The 24,663-nt window shown below is 42.2% G+C and overlaps 2 protein-coding genes across 12 annotated transcripts in view; both read right to left on the reverse strand.

Moving 5' to 3' along the window:
* LOC139621994 (LIM domain only protein 7-like) overlaps positions 1–24,663 on the reverse strand; it is a 49,722-nt gene that overhangs the window by 18,594 nt on the left and 6,465 nt on the right. For 10 of the 11 annotated variants that reach the window (XM_071479043.1, XM_071479057.1, XM_071479084.1 and 7 more), the window contains exons 2-8: positions 24,305–24,375; positions 21,993–22,062; positions 16,849–16,955; positions 7,772–7,802; positions 6,141–6,254; positions 4,968–5,193; positions 3,999–4,248 (exon numbers count right to left, since the gene is read on the reverse strand). In XM_071479043.1, coding sequence (XP_071335144.1) covers positions 3,999–4,248; positions 4,968–5,193; positions 6,141–6,254; positions 7,772–7,802; positions 16,849–16,955; positions 21,993–22,062; positions 24,305–24,375 — 869 coding nt within the window. Of the gene's footprint in view, positions 1–3,998; positions 4,249–4,967; positions 5,194–6,140; positions 6,255–7,771; positions 7,803–16,848; positions 17,080–21,992; positions 22,063–24,304; positions 24,376–24,663 lie in introns of those variants that run through there. The other variant, XM_071479104.1, reaches the window with a different exon arrangement.
* LOC139611177 (uncharacterized) lies at positions 280–3,750 on the reverse strand. Its single transcript, XM_071466016.1, has 4 exons — positions 3,389–3,750; positions 2,615–2,935; positions 2,151–2,450; positions 280–1,715 (listed from the first exon to the last, which is right to left on the reverse strand). The coding sequence occupies exons 1-4, from the start codon at positions 3,748–3,750 to the stop codon at positions 908–910; spliced, it is 1,791 nt and encodes a 596-aa protein (XP_071322117.1). The 3' UTR covers positions 280–907.

Raw genomic sequence — 24,663 nt, forward strand, 5'->3', positions numbered from 1 at the left:
TACTATGGAGTCCACAAGTCGCGGCTTCATTCAAAGCTGTGAGGAATTTCTATAGTCTGTCATGTCGGCTCGACAGACAAGACTACAGTCAGAGTGTTCAGGACATTATGTTTGTGTCTTACTCAGGCTTTCCACACTCTCATGCTGCTGCACTTTGAGCCTTCACGTGTCAGTGAGGTTCCCTTTGCTGAGAACAACAACACTGTACAGACCCATGTGACTGTAGATGTTAGGTGAGGTCAACAAATGGCCAGTCCAACGCAATTCATCACAAGATCATGAAGTCTCTTCTTTTCTTTATTAAGCATGAATATTTCTTCAATTCACAGGCAACACTCGGTCTGATAGGAGAAGAAAACCAAAAATAAAATCCAGAACTCGTCATCATGAACCAAACAACTTGGTTAATAACGTTGGAGAATTTATGCTGTTTTGCTAATGAATTACACTCCAAAATACACAGCAGTCCGGACATCCACTCTGCATTTACATTCCATGTGTTTATATGGTAAAATATACCATATATCCATTGTACAGAAAACCATAATGAATTTCCTTTCGTTAAAGTTTTTTTTCTGACTAAAAACACTCTGAGGTAACGACAAACATTTAAAACAAGAAAAAGTTCAAAGTTGTGAATTTCACTGCATTTGCTTCACTGTGGTTTCGGTTTAAAAACTCAGAACTGATCCAGTGAACGCAAAAGTGACAGATTAGTTTTCAGAAACAAGAGCTTAACTGGGTAAAACTCCCATCTCTAACTGTGAGGGCCTTCAAACCAGTCCTTGAAAAGTTGGGTTAACATGCTGTCAGAAACAATTCAGCATCAGAGAGAAAATATTACAAATAAGAATGAAATGGAAAAGACAAAAATGGAAGAAACAGGCATTGTTACATCTATCTGTTTCTACAACTTCAGAGCAGCTAGCCTCTCCACCATGAGCCTCTTCTTATATCTCAGCCGACTGGCCTCCCTGATAGCCTGCCACCTCTGCAGGTCACCTTCACTACAGGAAGAAGGCACTGAGGGAGTCATCTGATTGGCTGACGGACCTCTAAATGAGCTCTGGCTCTGATTAGGACAAACTCCGAGCTTTCGAACCAGCATGTCATCTGTTTTAGGACGTATCTCCGTCTCAACCTGATTCTCTTTATCTGTTGCTGCTTTCTTGGTCAGAGGACATGGGGGGCAGAGGAGTCTGGCTTTGAGATCAGGAGGCAGAGCCCATGGTTCTGGGATGGGCATAGGGGCATAGTTGTCAGGGGCTCCCGAGAGTGGCCGTTGCTGCTGAGTCTGCTGTGTTTTCTCCTTACGATACACCACATCGTCCTGCTCAATGTCAGGATAATCGTCCTCCTCTGGGCTGCCGTGGCCGTGTCGCTGGGTGACAATATTGAGTTGCGGCTCAGATGTGTAGAGACGACGTTTGGTGGACAGCTGAGTCTTCATCATGGCCAGATCCGTGTTGGACTGAAAGGCCAGGGTCCGTCTGGCAAACATGTCATCATTCTCCAAGTCAGGGACAATGCTCTCATAATCAAAAGGGTCTGGGGGCTCCCGGGGGTCATGGCGCCCCAGGAGAGGCCGCCTCTCACATTTGACCAGCCTGGGACCTGAAGTGGGGTCCACTGGGGCGAACACCAGAGGGGGAGTCCCTAACAGAGGGGACTGTATCTTGGGGAGCTGTGGGGGTGTGTGTGGTTGGATATGAGGACTGCAGGGTGGGCAAAAGGAGAGAAAAGGACAGAGAGGTGATGAGTGCATGCATGTGAACTGGATCAAAGAGCAAGAAAAGGAGGAAAAGATACAACAAGCAGCCAAAGTGGTGGCATTTGATTCAAAAAGATGTTGATCAAATGAGGACTTTACCATCACACGCTGAAATAAAACTGTGATGCTAGTCGCTATAAGCCTTCACTAGAATAGGCCGTAATAAAAATAGGATATTTCTGAGAAACAGCCGATTTTCTGCTAAGGTCAGTGCAAGCAAACTGCTTTAGGAAGCGTGTTAAGGTAACTCCAGTAGCTTGTTCATCTATTTTATCATTAGTATATTAAAAAGCAGCTCATCAGAGATTCATATTTTTCCTATAAAATCCGAATGCTCTAAAACATTCCTTCATCGTCACAATCATGCAGCTGTATCGACCTTTTCCCCACAACAAGGGTGGTGTGAGCCGAGGCCTCGTGTGTGTGGGAGTGAGAGGGAGAGGGGCCAGAGGGAGATGGGGCAGAGGAGAGCCAAGGACTGATGTCACAGTCTGAATCATCTGACGAAGAACCCGACTTCTTATGGCTACAGCAGGGTGGAGGTAGGAAAGGGCACAGAAGTAGAGAGAGGGTAAAGGGGAAAGACAGGAGCCAATAGCAGGGAAAAGAGAAAGAAAAATAAGAATCTATACAGACAGAGCTGCGAACCACAGAAAAATAAATGTTGAAACTTACATTTTAAAAGGTTATATTGGCAGAATCAAGTGTGCAAGTTAGAAAATGAAGAAAAGATTGTGCAAGAAGCAGAAAGAAATTTATATATTATACATTACTACTATGTGTTCATAGAGAGGATGAAGGCTGTTGTACATGTATGTGTCGTGTTTGAAAACCCTCACACACCTGAAGCCTTGCATCTTCTTATACCAGGGTCTCGTCTGAGAGCCCAGTTTGATCTTCTGTATGTGAACGTCTTCTTCGGGCGTCCAGAACTTGGGTAAGAACTTGTCATAAGTCACGTTGCCAGCAGGCTGCGGTTTGACACCCATCTTGCGGGAATAGAGATCATCTTGGACGGGGTCAGCATAACCCACCTCATCGTCCTCATCCTCAGAGTCATCGCAAATCTCCCTGAACAGGCTGGCTGTGGATACGTTTCGGTGGTGGTCCACCCTCACGGCGCCGTGCTGGGGGGGCTGCGTTTCCCCACTGTTGATGCCGCTGCTGCTCAAGGGAGACAGCCAACCACACGTGTCAAAAGAATTTTTGTCAGCAGCAGCAGCACAAGCATACCAGTCACGCAAAGAGGAAAACATTCCTCGAGCACAACAACCTCAGATGAGATGATGCAAGGATTAGCAAACCAATGCAAGCTCAAGACCAAACTGAAAGGGAGGCAAAAATTGATTTGAGGAATTATGTCACCAACTCAAATCCCTCCGCAAAGCTCATTAAACGCAGAAGGAGCAAATAATGACGTGCTGCAGCTAAAATTCAACACAATTCAAACAGAAACCAACAAACTAAAGACTTCAGAGCACTGTTAGACGCAGCACATTAGGACCAACGATGCTCATGGTTACGATGAACCATGCAAACTGAGGGTAAGAGAAGCACTCTAGTTTGCTCTCATCAGGCAGGCAAATCAAAGTCACACGCAGCTTCATGTTCTCTGACCTGAGGCAGGTCACATTCTGTTGAGGGATATCATTGGTCATAGTGACCTTGGGCCAGAGGCCCCTTCTACCCCCAGCTGCCCCTCCCCCTGCCAGAGGGCTGATGGGCACAGCGAAGTTGGTGGGGGGAGCTGGGGAGGGGCTGTGGAAGCGTCTGCTGGCCAGGTCATCCAGTACAAGATCCGGGTCCGGTCGGTCCGGGTCTGAGTCACTGCCGCTTTCATACTCATAGCCCCACTGTGGATTAGCTGCGGGCAAGGCACTCTGGGATACTTGACTGTTGCCGTAGTAGTCAGAGGAAAGCCTTGTTTCACTGAGGTTGTGATTCCATGACACAGCCAAATGAAACACAACATCGACCATTCGCAGACAACACAACAGCACAAACAGCAACAGCAATGGGAGAGGACAGAGTCAAAAACAACCACATGTGAAATTCAAGCACAATCTACAGATTTGGGTTTGAACCCATCACTTCCTGAACACTTTTTGTTGCGTTGATTTTAAGATGGAAATAAAAAGAGTAACAACTCTTCATTAATTAGCTGAGATTAGAGACAGCACCTTCAAACAGATCAAAGTGAACACAGTTGTGTGTCTTTTCACAGTACCTGGTGAGTGTGTGTTCGTCCTCGTTGTATGTGGGGTTGGCCCAGCTGCGCCGATTGTCCTCATTGCGTTCGGCCCGTTTCTTCCTTAGTGGAGCAGGCACGTAGCCTGAAGATTTGTCTTTAGTGGGCAGAAACTGGTTAAACTGGGCGCTGGCCTTGGGTGTGATGACTAGCGACCGGCGGTAACTGACACCGTCCTTGTTCTCAGCCATCCTGAAGAGAGAGTCTGCCTCAGTGTCACTGCAACAACCTGGAGCGTGGACAGGGACAGGATAGCAGGGGACAAACGTGTGGAGAGACATGGTTATAGGAGAAACGCAGCAAAGGACAGTAACCAAAAGGACAAATGGGGTGAGGATAGAGGAAAGAGTTGGGGGGTTGTGTGTTCTGGCATGACTTTGAAGGAGTAACAGAGGGGTGCAGGGTGGGGAGCGGAGGCCTCCTCATTTACAAGCCAGTGTGGATGACTGTGGAATGTCTCACTGCCCTCTCATTATAAAGGAGGGGGGGGGGGCTGCTCTGAGATCACTGACCACTTTACTCTCTTACAGCATACTACACTTGTGTCATGAAAACAAGTCAGACCTTACCGTTCATATACTTCTCCTTCCTGGTGAATTTTCACTGAAAATACTCCCTTTAGGAAGCGTACCACTAGATGGCAATAGGTATTTGTTTTCATAAATGGGAGGCAACTTTCTGGCTCTGAAGCAGCATTTCTGCCCTGTTCAAATATTTAAAGCTCTACACAAATAAACTGGATTATAAATATTGATACAGAGATACACTTTGAGAAAGTCTGAACATTTTAATAACAATCTACTGCCAGGGTGTGAGAGGCAATCTCAAATACACAATAACGCTGCGATATAGTCAACTTTAGCAGAGTAAAAGGACAAAGAACGAAACTTTCTAAACGTGTGCTCATGTCTGTTTGTGTGTAGATGCAAATGACACTGCACCCCGTACCCTCGCTGCTGCCTTTAAGAGTGGCGTCAGAGGAGATGCTGTGAGGTCGCGAACCCAAAGAGTCCAAACTGTCCAGGGAGTCGTCTCTCCTGTGTCTGCCGCTGCCGCCGCCTCCTCCGACTCCACCTCTCAGTTGGTAGAGCTCCTCTCGCTCTGAGTCCCAGCTATCTCCAAAACCGCTGTCTCTGACGCTGCTGCCTTTCTGACTGGACGTCTCCTGCAGAGCCTTTCATACAAGCACAAACACACGCAGTCAGATAATAGGGTGCCAATTACAATATTTACCTCCACTGTGTGTGGTGTGCATGTGAGATCTCCCAGGTAGAGTGTGAAGTCTGAGCTGTCTGGACTTCTCATTCCTGCAGACTCAGTCACTGTAAACATGCACTCCTATACTGTCTATACGGGGAAAAGCATGCGGCGATTTAAATGGAATAACCTCATTGTTTTCTATTCACTGACATCTCTGTCATAACAAACAGAGCCACGATCCACACACCCTTGATGACTGGGTTCACTGCATGAAAATAATGTCATTCCACGTAAACACACACCTTAACTAGCACAGCTACAAACAAGCAAAAACTTGTCAACCGCTATAAAAGAAAATGATTTTCAGATCTGTAATCCACTGAATCCTCCCAGACAATACAAGTCCACAAACTAAACCCAGCCTAACCCTGCTCCACTGAACTTGGATTATCATGGCTAAACGCACAAGATGTGCAGCGACCAACTGCTATTACTGAAAATCCCTGCACACCACCACCTATAAATCTATGTGAAAGCAAAGTGCCAAATGCAACACCGGCATGAGCAGGGGGAGGAAAACGAGCTTCTTCAAGAAAACAGGCGGCTACTTTCACCTGCAAACTGTATTCGAACTTTGTGCTGAGCTGTAAACATGATTAAAATAGCTGAGTCAGGGGGATCAGGTCATTTATGACTTAACGCAGCTTTGGTTTTAGTGGCCAACAATTTGCACACCCGCGGCCTATCGCGCTCATTTTTCTGCACATAGTCTACATACCAGGGAGGATACAGAAAAGTACTGCGCAGTGGCTGTAAAAGAGGATTTCATTCATGCTCTTTCTGGGTTTCTACAAGAAAGTTAAGCTTTTGTTTCATGGCGGCATGGATAAGGCAGCTCATTACCCGCTTGGAGAAATTCACCTTGTATAGTGCTGTGCCCAATAATCCCTCAAATGCCTTGAGGTTCAGGTAAGGCCCATCATAGAGACGGTCACACTGAGCTCTTCTACCAAGCCAGTAAATGGTGATCAATACCTGGAAAGAGGAAATCAAACAGTGTATTAGACAATGCCTGTAAATGAAAGTGAATGATTACCAGACACAGATCACATTATAGCGACACCTTTACCCTCAGTGATGAATGTTCTGTGCAGTGCTGAAGCAGGCGATTGTTATGATAGCTGTAGCCCTACCCCGACACAGGGGTCATCTCACCCAGTGCCATGCTCTTGTTTCCAGGCTCATCCAGAATACTCTGCTGCTTGTTTGTGTGTGTGCTTTATTGGCCTGGACAGGTAGGTGTAGCGCACCAAAGCAAACAAACACCCCTAAATCAGTGATGCCGACATAAGGGTCCCCCTCTTACACATGAAACGGTTCAAACTGCCACGTCAGCGCTTTGGTTTTAAGTCATGCATGATTCAAAAAATGATTATCGTTGCAGTTGGAGTGTACAGCAGACACAGGCAGGAAAACTATGTAATCAGATAAAAGCTGTCGTGAGAGATGCAGCAATGATTTCACTTGCATCTGAAAATTCAAAACAAAATCTGTGACTAATACCACATGTATGGCACAAACAGTAGTGCCTCAAAAATGATCTCCCAACATCATTTCTCTAGGTTCACAACAAGGAACTTGAATTTCAAATATAATAATAATGAACTGAGGAAAAATGTGTTTCATGCTGAATCACATCAGCAGTTTTGTCAATCCAGTTGAAAATTACATTTCACCAAAATGCCCATGTGATCAAGTGAATCTTTGGCTTGTTTTTTTTCCTTTTTCCTGAATTTGTTTTGGATTTGGATGAATTTGATACAAATACATTGTAGTTTTTTTTCCAGGTAGAGCACCAAACTGAAATTCGGTGCAGGAGAATCTCACTTGTTTCTCTCTCATGAACTCATACACCAAATGTAGTTCAGGATTAGTATTAATAGTAACTCAATTCATTTTGTGTAACATGTTCTGTGCCTGTCTATTGGCATCTTGAGACATGTTTAAATTATCAGGTGTTGTCATTTTAACATGCTCATCTGCTGGACTCAGCGTGTAAGTGAACGCTGGCATTCATGTCATCTGCGGTTTTGAGACGTTGACGTAACTGCAACACAATGCAAATCTGACTTGGGACCTTTGTTGTACGTCATCTCCTTACTTTCACTTTTGTAATTTAGGCACATATCTCCCCAAAAATACTTATACTTTACTCCATGCATTACATACACGTACACATTACATTCAATCTAATCACAACAATGGTACTTAATGTTTTAGGGACAATTAAACTATAAAATTAAGGGATTCTCTTCTCTAATGATAAATGAAAAGGACTCTAACTGAAGCTAAATTATGTTTTATTATTTCTGAATGACAGGCCAACAAACAAGCTCCTAGAAAACAACACATAGCTTATATTATATTATATTATATTATATTATATTATATTATATTATATTATATTATATTATATTATATTATATTATATTATATTATATTATATTATATTATATTATATTATATTATATTATATTATATTTTCCACTCACATTTTTCAGCCTCCTGTTGGTCTCTTGATGCCTGTGGGAGAAAGAGCAGAAAAGAGCGGTGTATGCGTATGAGAGAAAATAGACAATAAAAGAACAGAGGGCATGGGTGTTGGGTGTATGTGTTAGGCAGTGAAAGAGCTGGAAACTGAGAGCACAATCCAGACGAGTGCCAGCCCTTCACTCACTCTCACACAACAACATAAAGGCAGAGTGGAAAAACAAACACATATTTTTAAAAAAAAACAAAAAACCACACAGGTAAAAAGTGTTGGAACTGAACAGCTGTTACGTTTGTGTGCGTATTTTTACACTAATTGCAAAATCAAGTAATTGTAAAAACGTTTAGTTAAGGTTTAGGGGCACAAAAAGAGCTCTTGTTTCTGACTCGTGATAAAACTAATAACTGCAAATTACACATGTGAAAACCCAACAAGGCTTTACTGTTGGAGCAACAAAGCTTTAGACAGTTGCCCAGGCTCATACTGAATTTCAGTCATATTTCTGGGCTTTGACAGTTGACCTAGCAGTCATTAAATCACTTTCTTTGGAAAATGTCAGCTCTTTCTTCCTCCTGAAACCAAACAAAGATCATAGTCTCAACCTGCAGGCCGGCTATTCCCTTTCTCTTGTGTACACTGAGTACCTGTGTCTATTTAGAGAGGCCTATAAACAGTGATAAATACCTACAGAACATACAGTAACCACAAGGATGACAGATGAAGATATACAGCCCGCTGCACACCTTCTCTGCATACTGCACATTCCTACTATCATGTGGTAACACAATAGCCACACATGCCTCTCTGCCCAGGAACACTTGGGGTTCTCACAGTCCCCTGCCTTCAGGCAACGCTACCAAAGCACCTGCAGAGAATGTGTTGCATGTATGGTGGTTACACCTTGTGACTGCCTGCCAATCAAACATGTTTATGTTCCTATAGGGTGCTTGGTTTTAAGAGATATAATTTAACACATCACACATGTCCATAAGAACGAAATGTTAGTTACATTTGATAGTTTCAGTACAGCAGTCAGGGATGACAAGTAACTAAGTACATTTACTGAAGTACTGTACTTTAGTACAATTCTGAGGTATTTGCACTTGAGTATTTCTATTGTCTAGCTTCACCTCGACCAGATACAACAATAAAATGCGACCTATGCATTAATGCATCAGTGTTAAAACAATCTAACAATGTAACAGACTCACAGGGGCCATTTTTCTGAGGGACGGGTACCTTTAATTTCACCACACTGAACCTGTAATAACTGACTTTTTGGACACTTTGGGGCAGCAGAAACAAAAACACTGATCATGCATTATCTTTTAAGTTGATATGGTAAATTTGTTAGCATATATGCTCATGCAGCAGTTACAGAGCAACTTTATATTCACACTCTGCGTTCACCAGCTAGTTGGTGCTGAGCAGGTGGTGTACAGTGGAATTTCAGATCGTGAGAGAGAGTGAACCAAAACAGTAAATCCCTGTAAGGCCGAGGGGAGCTGCAGATTCAGGCCATAATTCTCTCTTTTTAGCCGCTTTAAATATATTTTTCTTCTAATCTTGAATGCAGAACTTTTACTTGTAACAGAGTAATTTGTTTTACATCGTTCTTTCTGGTACTTTTACTTATGTAAAGGATCTGAGCACTTCATCCACCACTGACAGCATTTAACAGGATGGGAAGCAGATCAACTTTCCCATCAGTATGCGTCATGCCGCACCAGGGGTTTCCAACACTCTAATTCCCCAGCGGTGAAAACTGAAATGGACGTTTACCAATTTGGCATATTGCAAATTTATGGACCTAATAAAAGCGGCAGAAGAAAAAAATGCCCTCTCTTTTGTGGCTTGGAACACAATCACAAAGTCTAAAATTATAGCAGCGGTAGCTAGGTCCAGAGAATAATGAGCTGTATACCAAAACTATCACCACATTGCTTCTTGTAATGCTCACTTATAGCTAATGGTAATAGCTGAACAGGAGAGAAAATGAAAAGGGCTATTTTCAGGCCTTAGGGGCCTCAGGACGTTGCTGCAGCTTGTAAGAATCAGCTGAGTGCTCATATGATTGAGCACAATCTGAGACACAATCTGGAGTCTGATACTCACTGGTTCTTTACAGAGAGCGCAGCCTCTGTGAAGTAGTATTATCAGTTCAAATAATCAAATAATGTGATGAGGGGAGAAGGAAGCCATTTGTGTCTGTGTTTCTCACACGGATGTAAGTAACAATGGATGTTGGTCTGACAATAGTGAACACATTCCTCCTAAATCTATCTAGAAATTCAATGCATATGCCAAATACATCATAAAAAATGTTTTATGACACACATTTCTTTCTATACTGATGTAAAGATGAGACTTGGCACTTAAATGTAGTCAAACTGAATTTGCTGAAGCTCAGAGCCTGAGGAACAAAAAAATGTGTATCTGTACAAATACTTAGGTCCCAGACTGTAGGTAAAAAAAAAAAAAGTTTAGGAAGTAAAACAGGGCGGTTCATGGCCCTGATCCCTATCAAACAATGTATACGTGTTGTACAATAGGTAGACAGAGCGCTGAGAGGAAAACGCTCCAGCTTGACAAATGAACAGGATGCTCTCATCACTTCCACAACACATTCATTTCAGCCATTACCCTCAACCTCTGCATGCTTACACAGACTTTCACATCATCACACTCTTGCCGAGGTCGAGAGGGTGAGAGACGACCGGTCTCCCACCAGTCAGTGACATCCTTCTTCTTTTTGCTTCCAGTGGAAATGCAAAGATCCCCGACACCATACTTCTGCAAAGCCAACCACTGCTGCTACACATCATTAAGCACACAATGCCAAACATGTGGGAAAATACCACACAAGCTGCTCAACCAAATGAGTTGCATAAGACTAGAATGACTTTTTAATCATTACAAACAAATTAAAAGTACAATTTTCTCACATAACAGGTTTCTAATTGCATGACACAATTTTTTTTTTTTTACCAGACTTGAAGTCAGTTTGATTTATCTTGAAAGAGTCAAAGAGTGTGTTCTGCCAAGACAAACCAGAGATGAAAAGAAAGACACACAACTGAAGAAACATAAGCCACCATTCAAATGTTAGACAAATATCTTCTTACCGTGAGCCAAAGCAAACGATCTTACTAATTCTGTCAATCACTTCCCTGTGCTGTGAGGCAAAATTGTTTAGATCTATAGCGAGACAAATTCTCCTGAGAACTGGGACCACAGGATGTGACTCAGACAATGTATAGCCAACAACGAGACCACGGCAGCTCTGCTCCTTCATCCAAAAGACAAACAGACTCGGTACCAAAGCCTTAAATTAATGGGTGCGCATGTACAATTGGAAGCATACCTCTGCAGTGAAGATCACTTGCTCTCCTGCATTCATTAACACCACATGTGACATTCTTCATCTATGTTCTTGCATTGTCATAAAATACCTTGGCTTTAAACACACACCCAGATGCTCTCAGGAGCCCTTAGGCACAGGGAGACAGTCTGAATGGAGGAATCAGCTGTGGGTGAGACAGCGTCGGCATCACTTGTGTCGTACTTATCAGAGACACTGCAGCCTCTGTGAGCGAGGCAACAGGGTGAGGCTGGCATTTCTCTCTCCAAGCCATCTACAGAGCACAAACATAACCCTTGTATTGGCCTTTTACAGCCAGGGCCGTGTCCATGGTGTAGAAACTTTATAGGCCGTCCACCATCATTGCTCGTTTGGTTTCACAATCTGCCCACAGTTCACAAAACACTGTAACAAGAAGTGACGGCGGTGCCATATATTAAAATGTGAAACCAGTGCAGCGTGCAGTGCCAGCTCAGTGAACCACACCCGAAAAACTAACACACAGGGCACTTCATTTGTCTCCTTCGCATTAACTCCCAAGAATTCAGACAATATGCACAAGACATTAAGCACAATATACATTGGTGTTGAATAAATTCTGATAACGAGCTGTGTGGTCTGTCCAAATTTGTCTGGGAAAACAACACGTTCCTTCAGGAAGTTCAAACATTTGGTTTGATCTACAGCCAAAGATGCCATTGCATAATCCAAATCGTGCAATCACACCAAATAGCCACTCCTTTGTTTCCATTGTGTAGAATGGCTAGCTGACATTCCTTAAAGGACAATACAATTTTGAAGTACATGCCAATCTTCTCAGTTTCTCTTTTTTTTTTTTTAAGTTTGGAGAACGGACAACCCTTGTCAATAATTTGCCGAATCAAATGGTAGCAACAGGTGAGACTTTGGACTCGTCTCAGTGGGGGATTTGTTCTGTCAGTGGAGGTCAAAAGCTGGACACATAGCCAATGGTGCAATGAGACAAATACATAGATTTTTTTTTTCTTTTTACTTAAGAAATTCAAAAACAGTAAAACTACACAGTAGATATATTCTCAAGTAATAGTACAGAACTATTATCATTACAATATAATGTAAACCCACAATAACACTGACACATTTTAAGATGAGTTCCTCACCTGTCCAATATTCACTTTCTTTTCTGGTCTCTACCAACTCTGGAGGGAAACATGTGGCTCTTTAGCAAGCAAGCAAAGTTTATTTATATAGCACTTTTCACAGATGCTAGTCACAAAGTGCTTCACAGTTCAAAGAATAAAGCCAAAACAGTAAAGTTGCATACTGGGCAGCGAAACAAGCTAAAATGAGCTGACACTCACTATAAAGCTCTGTAAAGCTGAGGGGGGGCCGCAGTGACCCCTTTCACACTGTCACATTGGCTTTACATTGTCATTTGATTGTAAAATTCAATATCAGTTGCAATGCAGTGATTTAAGCAGCGTTTTAATGTTTAATATACCTGATTTAGGTGGAGTTCATTTGACCTCCTTTACATACTGTTGGATTGTTTAAGTTGTAGCTGTAAATTACATTTTAAATGTTACTGGAAAAGGACCTTCACCTGTCATATAAACTGTCATATAAATGTTGTGGAGTAAGGTGTACAATATTTGTCTTTTAGACATAGTGGAGTATCAAGTGGCATAAAAGGGATATACTCAAGTAAAGTGTAAACACACTGACTTGTGCTTAAGCGTATCTTAAGCGTAGTTTCTTTCCACCACTGCTGATAGCTTGTTCTCGTAAGCATCTGAGTTTTATAACATCTACCATACATAAGTCCTTTATATATATATATATCTGATCTGCTGTAATTCTCCTTAAACCTTCTACATTGTTCAGTAAGTATGAGGAACCTAAGTCGGAGGTTCATGTAGCTCACACACTGAAATAGGCTGAATAAGCATGAGAGTTCCCCTGCAACTACACTAAGACAGAATAATGTGTAACAGTGTAGGATAATGACATGTGCATCCTTGGTCCCACACACTGTAATTTCCAACTGCAAAGCCAGATGTCCTGTTTAAGAGTTAGCTCTGTGACAAATGGCACTTGTTAAAACATACACAAAGGTCAAGTGTAAAGTGTAAATCCAGCATGTTCTAAAGTTATGGACGTCCTTCAACCTGGAGTCCACGCTGCTAAATTTCCAAATGGAAGTCTGAGGGTCTAAAGGAAGTGGATAAAGTTAAATAGAACACTTTTAGATGCCATGATTCATCTACAGCACTCTAGTGCCCTCATTTCCTGAGCAGCTGCTAGAAACTGACAGAGTTGGTCTAAAGTAGCCAGTGAATCACAGCCTCCGATGATGAATCAGATTCAGTCTGGTCACTTTTACACCTCTGGGTTTTCAGAGTGGGGTTGTACCTGGTTACAGTTTATTGACGCGAGGTTGATGTGAGGAAATCTTCCAGAGCACAACACCCAGCAACCAACAGTCTCTGTATCTCTATCACAACAGTTTGTCATGGTATATGACAAATTTGATACTGAATGTATTTGCAGCTGATGAATAGTCTTTATCAGAGAGCAGGTTTCACAACACAAGGCAATAGAGCACTATGCACCGCAGATGGTGGTGAGGCCAATACAACGACGACTGCAAAGCTCAAAGGTCAGAACAGACATTCAATAATCTTTTATGACTGTCGGAACAACGCAAGCGAGTGTGAATTAAGCTGTGTCCTCAGCACACGTTGCCTCAGCCAATATCTGACTCCAGCTACATGCAAAAAGAAAGATACTGGCCTCTACATTTCTACATTTCATCGATGTGTAAAAATCAGTATTTCTGCTGGAGGTTTACACCAATAAGACAGATCAGTCCTAAATCAATGAGACATTTCTTTTTCAGTGAAACACTGTTGAATCTGTTTTTTTTTAAACATTAAAGCTGCAGCTATAACATTTACTTTCTATTTTTTCTATTATGATTAATATGTCATTTAGTTTCTCCATTAATTGATTAATTGTTTGGTCCATAAAGAGTCAGAAAAATGCCCCAATGTACCAAAAATCCCTTTGTTACATATTCAAATTGCTTGTTTTGAGTCCAAAAGCCTCCGATATTTTGTTTACCGTCAGAGAAGACAACAAAAAACAGCAAACATTCACTTTTGAGAAACTGGAACCAGAAAAAAAGACTGTGATTAGTAAAACTATGTCATCATTTCAGCTTTGTTTTAAATATCAATCAATCACACGTTCATCATCTTGCACCTTTCATACAGGTTAGTGCAAGCACAAACTAATTTGGGAAACGAATGCACACACAAATGAAAGCCATTATACAGATGATGATGAAATGATACAAATAAAGTAGAATAAAAGAAAAGGAAATGTCAGAAAATAAATGACAGGTGATTGCTTTAAAGTGTACATGTGGGTTTTGACAACAAAACCAAATAACAGTCCTTGTGAAAACCAACAGTTTAACAACCTAATTGCTGCTGAAACAGAGAACAGGGAAGCTGAGCAAAGCACCTGTCAGACTGGGTTTAAGGGAGTGGAGGTTGGACACACACCAGGGGCAAAGACAGCTGATAGAAACAACTTTCTCTCTCTCTTTCTTTGTGCTGTGCTCATTTGCCTAGTCTCTGATAAGCAGCAGTGAAATAATTCCATTGGTTGCCTGCAGCCTTGTTTGGGATTATCTCCTCCTGTTACTCTGTGTGTGTGCCATCTCTCTCTCCATGCACAAGTTATAAATACTGTAGCTGGGGAACCACATAATTGTGGCCATAAACACAAATACCTCTACATTTTTTTGTATCTTGTGCAAAGTCTTAGCAAAAAAAACAAAACAAAAAAACAACACTCTTGGCCCATGCAAATATGCTGCATTCAAAAAACAAGAATGGCTAAAAGATGTCCTTCAGAAACTTCATCAAGACTGACTCACGAACAAAACAGTGGAGGCAGCTGCAGGAGGTGAGAGTTAGTGCGCTGCGGCAGCAATCCAAGACACAAAAACTGTTTACTGCACGTCCTTCTTTGAATGAACTGATCTCTTCATGAGACACAGTGACAAAACCACAACCTCAGCTGATAACCACACAGACTTTCACATGCACGCACACACACACACACACACACACACACAGGTGGTAGGAAATGTACTAAAGGAAGACAACAAACTATTAAAAGCTCCTCTACCATGAGTGCTGATACCATTCCAATCAATCCTGCCCGTCAAAGTGACCCTCTGGTCCTAAAAATAGGATCATGAGCCCCTTCTGACCAAACCCCCGCATGCAGGCAGGCATGGTGTCAAAGAGCTGAGCTGCAGTATACTCAGAAACGTGGGCATGGGATTTAGTATTGCACTTTTAAAGTCTGATCCACACAGAGTTTCAAAATGGAAAAGGGTGAAATACAGTATGTCATATCTTTTTGTAAAAAAGTCCAGTTGGTAATACTGTATCTCAGAGTTAGCTTTAGTTCCCTTTAGTTTTGATTATGCCGTACGACTGTAAGTATCCTTTTCCCACACTGTAAATGCAATTTCGAAACAAGTCATTTACTGTAAATATCGCAGTACAAGATTATGCAAGGAGGGGGAACGTCTGATAATACACCGGGCATAAGGCCCATAGAAGGCTTATCTTTGTATTTATGACACCGAATCAGATATTCAGCGAACGATATCGCCGTATCTGCTGTGGGAGAGGGTGTGTCTTGATAAAAGAGAAATGACAGACAAAAGGCAGATTTGTTTATTTAGTTCATATTCCAGTGGATGAACAGTACATCTGCCTCTGTATATGTCTCTGTCAAAACTGTGGTTTCGACATGACTCTTAGTATTATAGAGGAATTACTGACAGAGTCTCAGGGGGAATCATGGGAAAAATGTTAGTCGAAACCTCCAAACTTACAACGCTAAGCGCCACAGAGCTGAGAGAAAGAACAGGGTCTCAAAAAGTCGGCAACTTCACCACATCACCTTGCATTATTTCATCAACAACGATGTTGTATTTGCTATTCAGTGCCAGTCTTATCAATTTGAACTAACTGCAGGTATTGTGGATGGACTGCCTTACCCTGCTCCTTCCTGAAGGCACGCCTGTGTAATAACTGAACAGGTTGGTCTACATACCACGTGTCCCTGCTCAGGATGCAACTAACACAAAAAGTGAAAAATAATCTTCAGTCACTTTAGTGGAACATCATGAATTTCCTGTCCTGCTTTGCTAACTCAGGCACCACCAGAACTGCACCTCTTTATATTCAAATTGTCAAAAAGACATCTCTTCAAAAACTATTACTTGCACTAACAGGAAGCGGAATTGATGAGATATTTTTCAATCAGATCAGATCCAGTCAACCTGCGCATCTGACTTGTGGTGTCTCATCAATTGTTCCCTTCATCATGTTAGATACATGTAGTGCCGTGCTTCAACAGGTGCTTACCAACACAAGAATACATGCACACTGAAAATAGCGCTGACCTCTTTAAACACCTCAGCAGTTAACTTGAATCATGCCGCACATGAGGAGACATGTGCTCTGTACAGTGAGAAACATTTTAACATTCATCCTTACTGTGCAAATGAATACAAGCTTAAATAGAAACGTAAGAGGCTGGTTCAGTTAAAATCATGAGTTGGTCTCTGAGGACCTCATCTCTGTGAATGGTGAGGATGGTATCAGAGTGTTACTACCAACAGTTTACAAGACTCACAACATACTTACTTGACTGTTACTCTTGTGGATAAATCCTGAAGATCTCCGGGGTGAAAGAGCTGTGCTTCTTTTAGTCCAAGCTTCCCGCAGGCCCTGAGGAAGACGTTAAGGTTGTCCTGGACAAAGAACAGAGCAAGGATGAGAGTTGTTCACCTTCTGAGGCAAAGAATAATCACTGAAGAATTCTCTGGCAGGGACACAGCCTACAACTCATTGCTTCCAAAGTTCACATCACCAGAGAATAGAGACAGAGGGGAGGAGCCTGTGTGTGACAAGTAAGTTGTGACCCAGTGCAGAACACACACAAACACACATGCAGGGGGGGGGGGAGGCTGCGTGACAGGAGCTGACTGACAGCAGCATAGCTACCTGTGGGCTGGGTTAGGGTGGGGACAAAGCCAAAACCAGGAAGGATGACATCAGAGCCTTACAGAAGTTCCACCCAACCGGCCATGCGAGTGCAAAGCTGACACACACACACAGGAGCACATTGCCTGCTGTCGTATTTTTCTTCTCACACCCTGAAACTGTCCCCTCCCCTCCCTGCCAAGCCCTTTACTCGAGAATACCTGTGGAATCTGTGGGGTGGTGGAGTATTTTGGAGACATTTTGGTTGCTATGAAACATGAGGTCGGGTGATAGAAACTGACAAATATTTCCCTGAAGCAACTCACGAGGACATGGGAGTGGAAGGACGGTTTGTCCCTCTCCTTCTTCCTCATTTTATATCCAATAAAATGCATATGTGTGCACATGGTTTACGCAGACGTGTGAGTGTAATGCAAGATTGTGAAAATACATTTTGCTCTATGAATATACAAACATCTCGTGCATTTCAAACAAATCTTAACCGCAGAAGCACCATTCATCTCTGGGGTTATGACTTTTCCAGTTGTAATCCTGACTGTCTTGTTTATAAGTCTGCACTTCCCATTGGGACAGCATTGCTTAAGAGGGTTTCATGTAATGACACACGGTTTCAACATGGGCTGGAATAATTAAGGGGTAGGTTGTTCTATATTTAAATGGCAAACATGCTTATTAGCAAATGGTAGGAGAGAGCTGACCTTTCAGTGCAGCCTTGCTAACAGCTTTGCTTGTCCCTTAACGGCACTTTGAAGGGGGCTACAGGTCACTGTGGGGCTCTACAGGTCAAGGATCAAACTCCGACCCCAGTGCCTCCTTTACACGGAGGCACTGGGGTCGCTGTTTATCCATTACAGTTTCTCATCTCCTGCTTTGTCTTGCTAATAGACAATGATAATGCAATTTCCCAGACTGAAACAGAACAGTACTGAGTAACTGAGTTAATTACACACACATTCAAAGAAAGTGAGATATTCTCTCTCATCATAGTTCACGTGTACATTTTACAGCGACACTGAATTTATGATCTAGTTATTCAATGTGTGCAGAATGCATGCATGCAAGATGCATGCATCTTACCTGCCCAGCCTTACTGCAGCAACTTAATAATTGAGACAGCAGTAACAGCATCAGATGCATCTTAGATATGATTATAGTCTGACTGAAACTGGATTTCTTAAGCTGATACTGATATTCATTGTTTATAGTTTATAAAGCCCAATTACAATATATTGGTGATAGTTAAATATATATATTACACCATATATAACATAGATAAAGAAGTTAAGAGCTGTGATCACTGAGCAGAACATTTTATAGTGACAATACATGTGCCAGTGCTCTCTGTTGGACAAACTATACAACTGTCTTAAAGGAGCTATTTCTAAGTTTTGCTATTGGAACAAATCCAACATTAGCATTAACCGCTGTTTACTTACAAGTCTTGCCAAGAGCTTCAGCAGAGTTGCCACCCGACCCGGTTTTACCAGGATTGTTCTCTTTTTTGAGCGACTGTCCCAGAAAATAAATATTAAAATATTGTTCTCTGAGCAGCCCTACTTCTTTAGGGCAGACTGCACACTACAGTGACTCAGTATCGGGAAATGTTGAGATAGTCCAGTTGGTTAGCATGCTAACTTCAGCTGAAGCAAAGAAGTGACAGAAATAGAAGCAAAACAAGGGTTAACTTTGGCATTACCATCCACTGCTCTTGTAAAGGAATGAAGTCTGAAGTTGAACTCATAATGTTTCTTCTAGACTTGTATGTAAATAGGTGTTAATGCTAACGTTGGCTATATGCGATACCAAAACTTACAGACAGCTCCTTTGAACATACCATAGCGATACCCATAAATGTGCCAAGATCATCTAATATATCAACCGAGCCGATTCATCGGTCCAGATCTAGATATGCTTTCAATGTCCTGACAGATGCAGGCCATGAAAGACTGTGAAGCTTGGTCACTGAAACGTAGAAGGATTCCTGAAGAAGGAGCTCCCACATTAGGCCCTGGGTTTCTCCTTGTGAAGCAAAGCCTCACCTTGAGCCGATGTAATGAAACCAAATATAAAAGGATAATTAATATCACTGAGGTATGAATGTCATTTCACCTCAAAGAGCATTACGAACAAAATTAAAGCCCCCCTAACAGTCAGTCCCTGAACATGCAGAGATAATGATGTTGAAAGAATGTTATGCTGACTTGTGCCTGCACATAATCCTGCTAAATATGCTGTACCCATCCAGCAGTCCCTCTAATCCTCTCATGCAGACTTGAGGACCCCGATTTAAGCACTTAACACCAAGAAACAGAAAGATCTGACTCTTAAGGTGTCTGATTTGATATAAAAGGATCTTCATTCCTACTGGTCACAATGTGGTCACTCTATTTCTTCCACTGCATTCTTTGTCTAAGACGGGCATACTCTACAATTACCCTCAACTGACCCCTCGCACGGAGCAAAGCTATGGTTAAAATATCAGGCTACACATTTTCAAATCCTGTCACAATAAACTGAGAGGAGATGGAATACTTGAAATGTTGCCTCTTCTGAAACAGGCCAAGTGAAGGACCCTCCCGTCCTAACAGTCAAATCCAGTCATAACATGCACCCATACAACACAAACACAGTAACAAAACATGGTAAAATGCCTGTCATTGCACAGATGATTACACAGACATTTAGGTGAGTAAAGGCTCCCTCAGGGTCATTGAAACTATTTATCTCCTCCCACTGCTACCTCAACTCGCCAAGGAGTTGGTATATGTGGGAACATCCAGTACCATCTCAATTACAGTGTATTTACAGTGGGCAGAGGCAGATGGAGTCATCTTTAACTCTGTCCCTCTGGCTTAAGCCCAGTGGGCCTCAACTCCAGCCCCACGCTTATGTACCAGCTTCCTGCTCAGCACCGGTTAAAAGCAGAACCAGGCCCGAACCAGGCTGGCATGACTGAAACCCACAGCTCTCAGAGTGATCAATGACGGGCAAAGAAGTGTGCTGACATGGGAAACATTCCCTTGGACACAAGTGAAGCCAAAGAATAGGCCCATATCTGGAGCCAGTGTTGCTAAATATTCCGCAAAACCAGATTTCCGTTTTTTTTTTCTCCTTTCCCTCACAGGGCTTTCTATTCTGCTGGAGCTGAAGCCTGGTATGGATTTGGAGTGCTGAAATCTTTCAGATAGCAAAACAAAAACACACAGTTGTGAGCGTAACGGTAGAAAATGTTCATATCTGAGTGTTAATGAGGCGTGTTTGCAAGGACCCTTTCTTTCAGCAGTGATTCAAGTCATTCTGTATCATCTGTAACATTCCTCTTGCTTTTTCCTTCTATGTGTCTTTTTGGAAATTCAGACACTAGAGGAGCAGAATTTTTCCGTTTCTGTCCGACATCCTTCAGTAGAGACAGGTCGCATACGTTAAGACAGACCCTACGCAATAATCTTTATCATGCGGGGACAAATGTCTAAACATGTACATTAAATGGTTGAATTACTTTTCAGAAAACACAGCTAAATTCCTCATTCCCCAGGTCATCTGTATTTATAGAGATGGGAGATAGAGGACCAAGCAATCTTAACAGCAGTACTTGACCACTTTGGGAGAGGAGCTTTTCTCACAACAGAGCGAGAGTGAGTAAGGTTTGTTTGGAGAGCTCTCAACTTCTCTCCATGTGGTTGGCAGTAACTGATAGCCGCAGGCCAACCAGGAGCCTTCACATTTGCGGGAGAATTTATGATCGAGTGGTTTCAGGTTTGTGTCCAAGTCTCGGAAATACCACACCAGTGCTACTGATGGAGGAGATACTTTACCTCATTACCTCAGCAGGTGCCCAGACCGTTATATTACCAACAGTCCAAAACAAACTGGCAGGAAATTTGATTTATGTCATAACACAGATATGATGGTACAGTGTTTTCTGCTGCAAATACTATGTTTACCATTTACATCTAGCCTAAGTGCCAGCCTATTTCTCCGACCATCAACTTGTCATTGTCTTTCCAGACATGTTGAGCATTACTGATCCCACTGACACACACTGTCTGGGGTAGGGTTGGGGTTCTCTATAATTCCTCTAGACAGCTGGACTCAATTACTCCCACAAGTGAGAGCTTTGTGAGGGATGGGTTTAAGGTAGGGTTTTCAACCCTCTACTTCCCGAGAACTTGTATGTTGACACTCCCAAAACATTTATTTCAACTGAGTCACTGTGGCCCCAAATGGCTGGGCCCTAAGCTGCTTAAATTTAAAGACAGTGCCAGGCATCGAAAGTTAAAAAACTGTTTTAATAAAACTGAAATCAACCAAACTCTTCTGACATCCCATCACTCAATCAGAAGACCTAATTATCACACCAGTACAAAGACTTTTTGTTCTAAACTGTTTTGATTGAACACAGCCTCAAGCAAGGCAGACATCATATTTCGGGTGCACTCGCCAGTGGCCTTTCAAGCCGCTCCACGTTCACTGAACTTATTAGTGTGGATGGATATGAGGCGCGACAAGCCACTGAAGCAAACACCTCTCTCTCTCACTGGCAGCTGTGTCTCAGACCTGTCACCAGTCAGCTCAACTGCTGCATCTTTCTCTGCTTCCTCTTTCATCTTAACACACCTGCTTTACCTCAACATGAAAACAACAGTAATAAGAGACAAGGCTGTGCATGAAGAAAACTAGGATGAGCTGTTGAGGCCTATGTCTCATATTTAGACTTAACAGAAAAAGGAAAAAAAAAAAAAAAAAAGAAAAACGATTTAAAAAAAAAAGCAAAGACAACTTACCAGGCCAGCAATAGGAGTGGGCAGCCTGTTGACCCTCCTAATAATACCAGGCTTGATCTTGTTGATCAGACTGTGAGCAGAAGAAAGAGACAGAACATCAGGGAAAGGAAGGGGGTAAGTGAAAGCACTTGGTCATTGGCTAGACCGGTCTAACTAGCAAGGAACGAACAAAAAACTGTTGCAAGCCTTGGTGTTGTGTGTTTACGACTTGGTTTAATGGCAGCCACCTGGTTTCAGTTTAGTAAATGGCCAGTGTTGCCCCATGATGTAAACACACTGGGTCCTCTGCTCTTAAAATATGCCCTCCTCTACTGAAACGACCCCAAACAAACCTTGTCTCACCACATACAGTACACACTCAGAAAAACTGTAATGATTTCTAATACATGACAAAGCGTTTTTGGTTTGCTTCAAAGGGCCCTGAAAGGGACTCTTAGGACGAAGAGGTAAAAATAAATAAATAACAAAAACAAACTCAGATCTTCTACTTAAGTAAAAGCAGTAATATTGCACAAAAATAATCTGCTACAGGTACAAGTCTTGCATTCATAAGTAAACAGAAATACTAGCAGCAAAAATATCTTTAGAATAACACAAATAAGTCTTTATTATTGATTTATTTAAAAAGAAATAAATTAATTAAAAAAAGATCTAAACTAGGCAGTGAAAAATACACAGTCACAGCTCAAGGTGTCATCAAAAACCTGCAGATATTCAATTTACTATTATCTAAGGAAAGAAATACAAGCAAATACTCCCATGTCAGAAACTGAAACAATCTAAGGTATTTTTTAAAACTGATTATCAGAATAATTGCCTATCAACTTTCGGTAGGTTGACTAACAGAATTACTCATGCTCCAATTAGCTCCTTCCACAATGATACATTATGCCGTAGCACATATATTATTTGGCTGCTATTAGAGACTAACATGTAAGCAGCATTTAATGAAGTACCTGGTCGGGGTGGAGCTAATGGGACTACTTGATGTGTGGGTGGTTAAATCTACTGTATAACAATGAAAAATATTGTACAAGTTGATCATGTTTTATATGTAAAATCATAATCTGTAAAAAAAAAAGAAAAGAAAAGTGCAACTATAGCACTAAATAATTTGTTAAGGCAAGTGTTCTGTGCAGCTGTCTCAGCAGACAGAGGGTGGAGGGTATGGGGGTGGGTGTGATGGAGGATATATGTCTTTAAATGGGCAAGACATGAAGAAAGAATGCAAAAAGGCGTTTGGGTTCAAGTTAGTCATTCAGCAGTGAAACAACAGAAAGCTGTAATAATACCATAATATAATACACACGGTAAGCTAAGTGGGATATAATCATGTGTGCGACCGACACTAAATTCCTTGCCAAATAGTTGTGATAAGTTAACCACAACACAATGGGAATGGAAGCTGATTGTTGAGGTGAAAGCGATGTAATCTCTGTCTTCCTCTTCCTCACGCTGAGAAAACAGCTCTCTGAATGAAAGTGTCTCTGTTGTTCTCTGAGAGGGAGAGAGAGAGAGAGGGAAAGAGAGAGAGAGCAAACAGTGGAGTCAGGCTCAAATCAGCAGAATGAGGGGCTTCTTGTCTGAACCAATGCCAATAGAGGTTTGGGAGATTCTCCATGGGCTGCTGGTAATTACAGCTTCCTGCTGATTTGTGCAAATCACATCACTGTGTCCATCTAGCGGTGCTGCCCACATACAAATGTATAAAGGGACATGATGCTAACCTTCTTCCTCAAACATACACACACACATCACTGATCTGAGAAAAGCCACAATACCACAGCTCTTAGAAGAGCACTTGGTGAATCAATGTGAAAGCCAGCTCCGCTTAGATAAATTTGTTCCTCTAACTCGTCAAAACTCTTGATGCACCCAGGCTAATGAGAAAGCAGGGAGCCCCGGCTCTCCGATGTGGTTTCAGCTGGAAGCTTTCTATTCACTGCACTGCTTTTCACAGCTCTTATTAAAGCAAGGATGGTAATCTGCCCGTCCACAGATTTGTAACATCTGTCAAGCAGACAACACAACTCCTCTTGAAATAGATCACACATTATATTCTCAAACAAGTCCACAGAGGGCAGATCTGACACTGGAAATATCAAAACAACTACATAATACACCCTCTATTGTGCTGTCTTGAAACACTGGCTCACTTTGTGTGGTTGACAAACAAACAGTGACCCCGCAGGGGGTCTGCCTGGGAAATATCAGTGACACTTACATTGGAGCGCAGACCTGGAGGAGAGCAGAGGGTCTTCCATATGAATGAGTGGCTTAAGAGAGGTGCCTGGGAAAGGCAGAGTACTTACTCACACAGCAGAACGCCATTCTCCAGTGCTGATCGGAAGTCGTTGCTCCCAAATTTTTTCTTGGTTACTGCCTGGAAAGAAAGGGATACAAAAACAGTGAGCAAAACGGCAAGAAGGGTTGGGTGGGGAGAGGAGGCGGGGGTTTGTGTGAGTGTGTTGTGTGGTGGGGAGGCTGGAGAAGAAAGGTAGGATGTTGAGAACAGTAGGAGAGGAAATAAGAGTTATTTCCTCCTGAGTTCCTACAATGTCTCTGAGACAGAGTTGAGCTCAGTCCTTCAGGTATTCCTCGGGATCTCTGGAGCGGCCAGGTTCTTCTCACTTTAACACAAAAAGCTGCTGGTAAACAGGAGAGCTGTACT

The sequence above is a fragment of the Trachinotus anak genome, unplaced genomic scaffold (genome assembly GCF_046630095.1).
Source record: "Trachinotus anak isolate AG129_WGS33_773 ecotype Australia unplaced genomic scaffold, CSIRO_AGI_Tana_v1 ptg000001l, whole genome shotgun sequence".
NCBI lineage: Eukaryota > Metazoa > Chordata > Actinopteri > Carangiformes > Carangidae > Trachinotus > Trachinotus anak.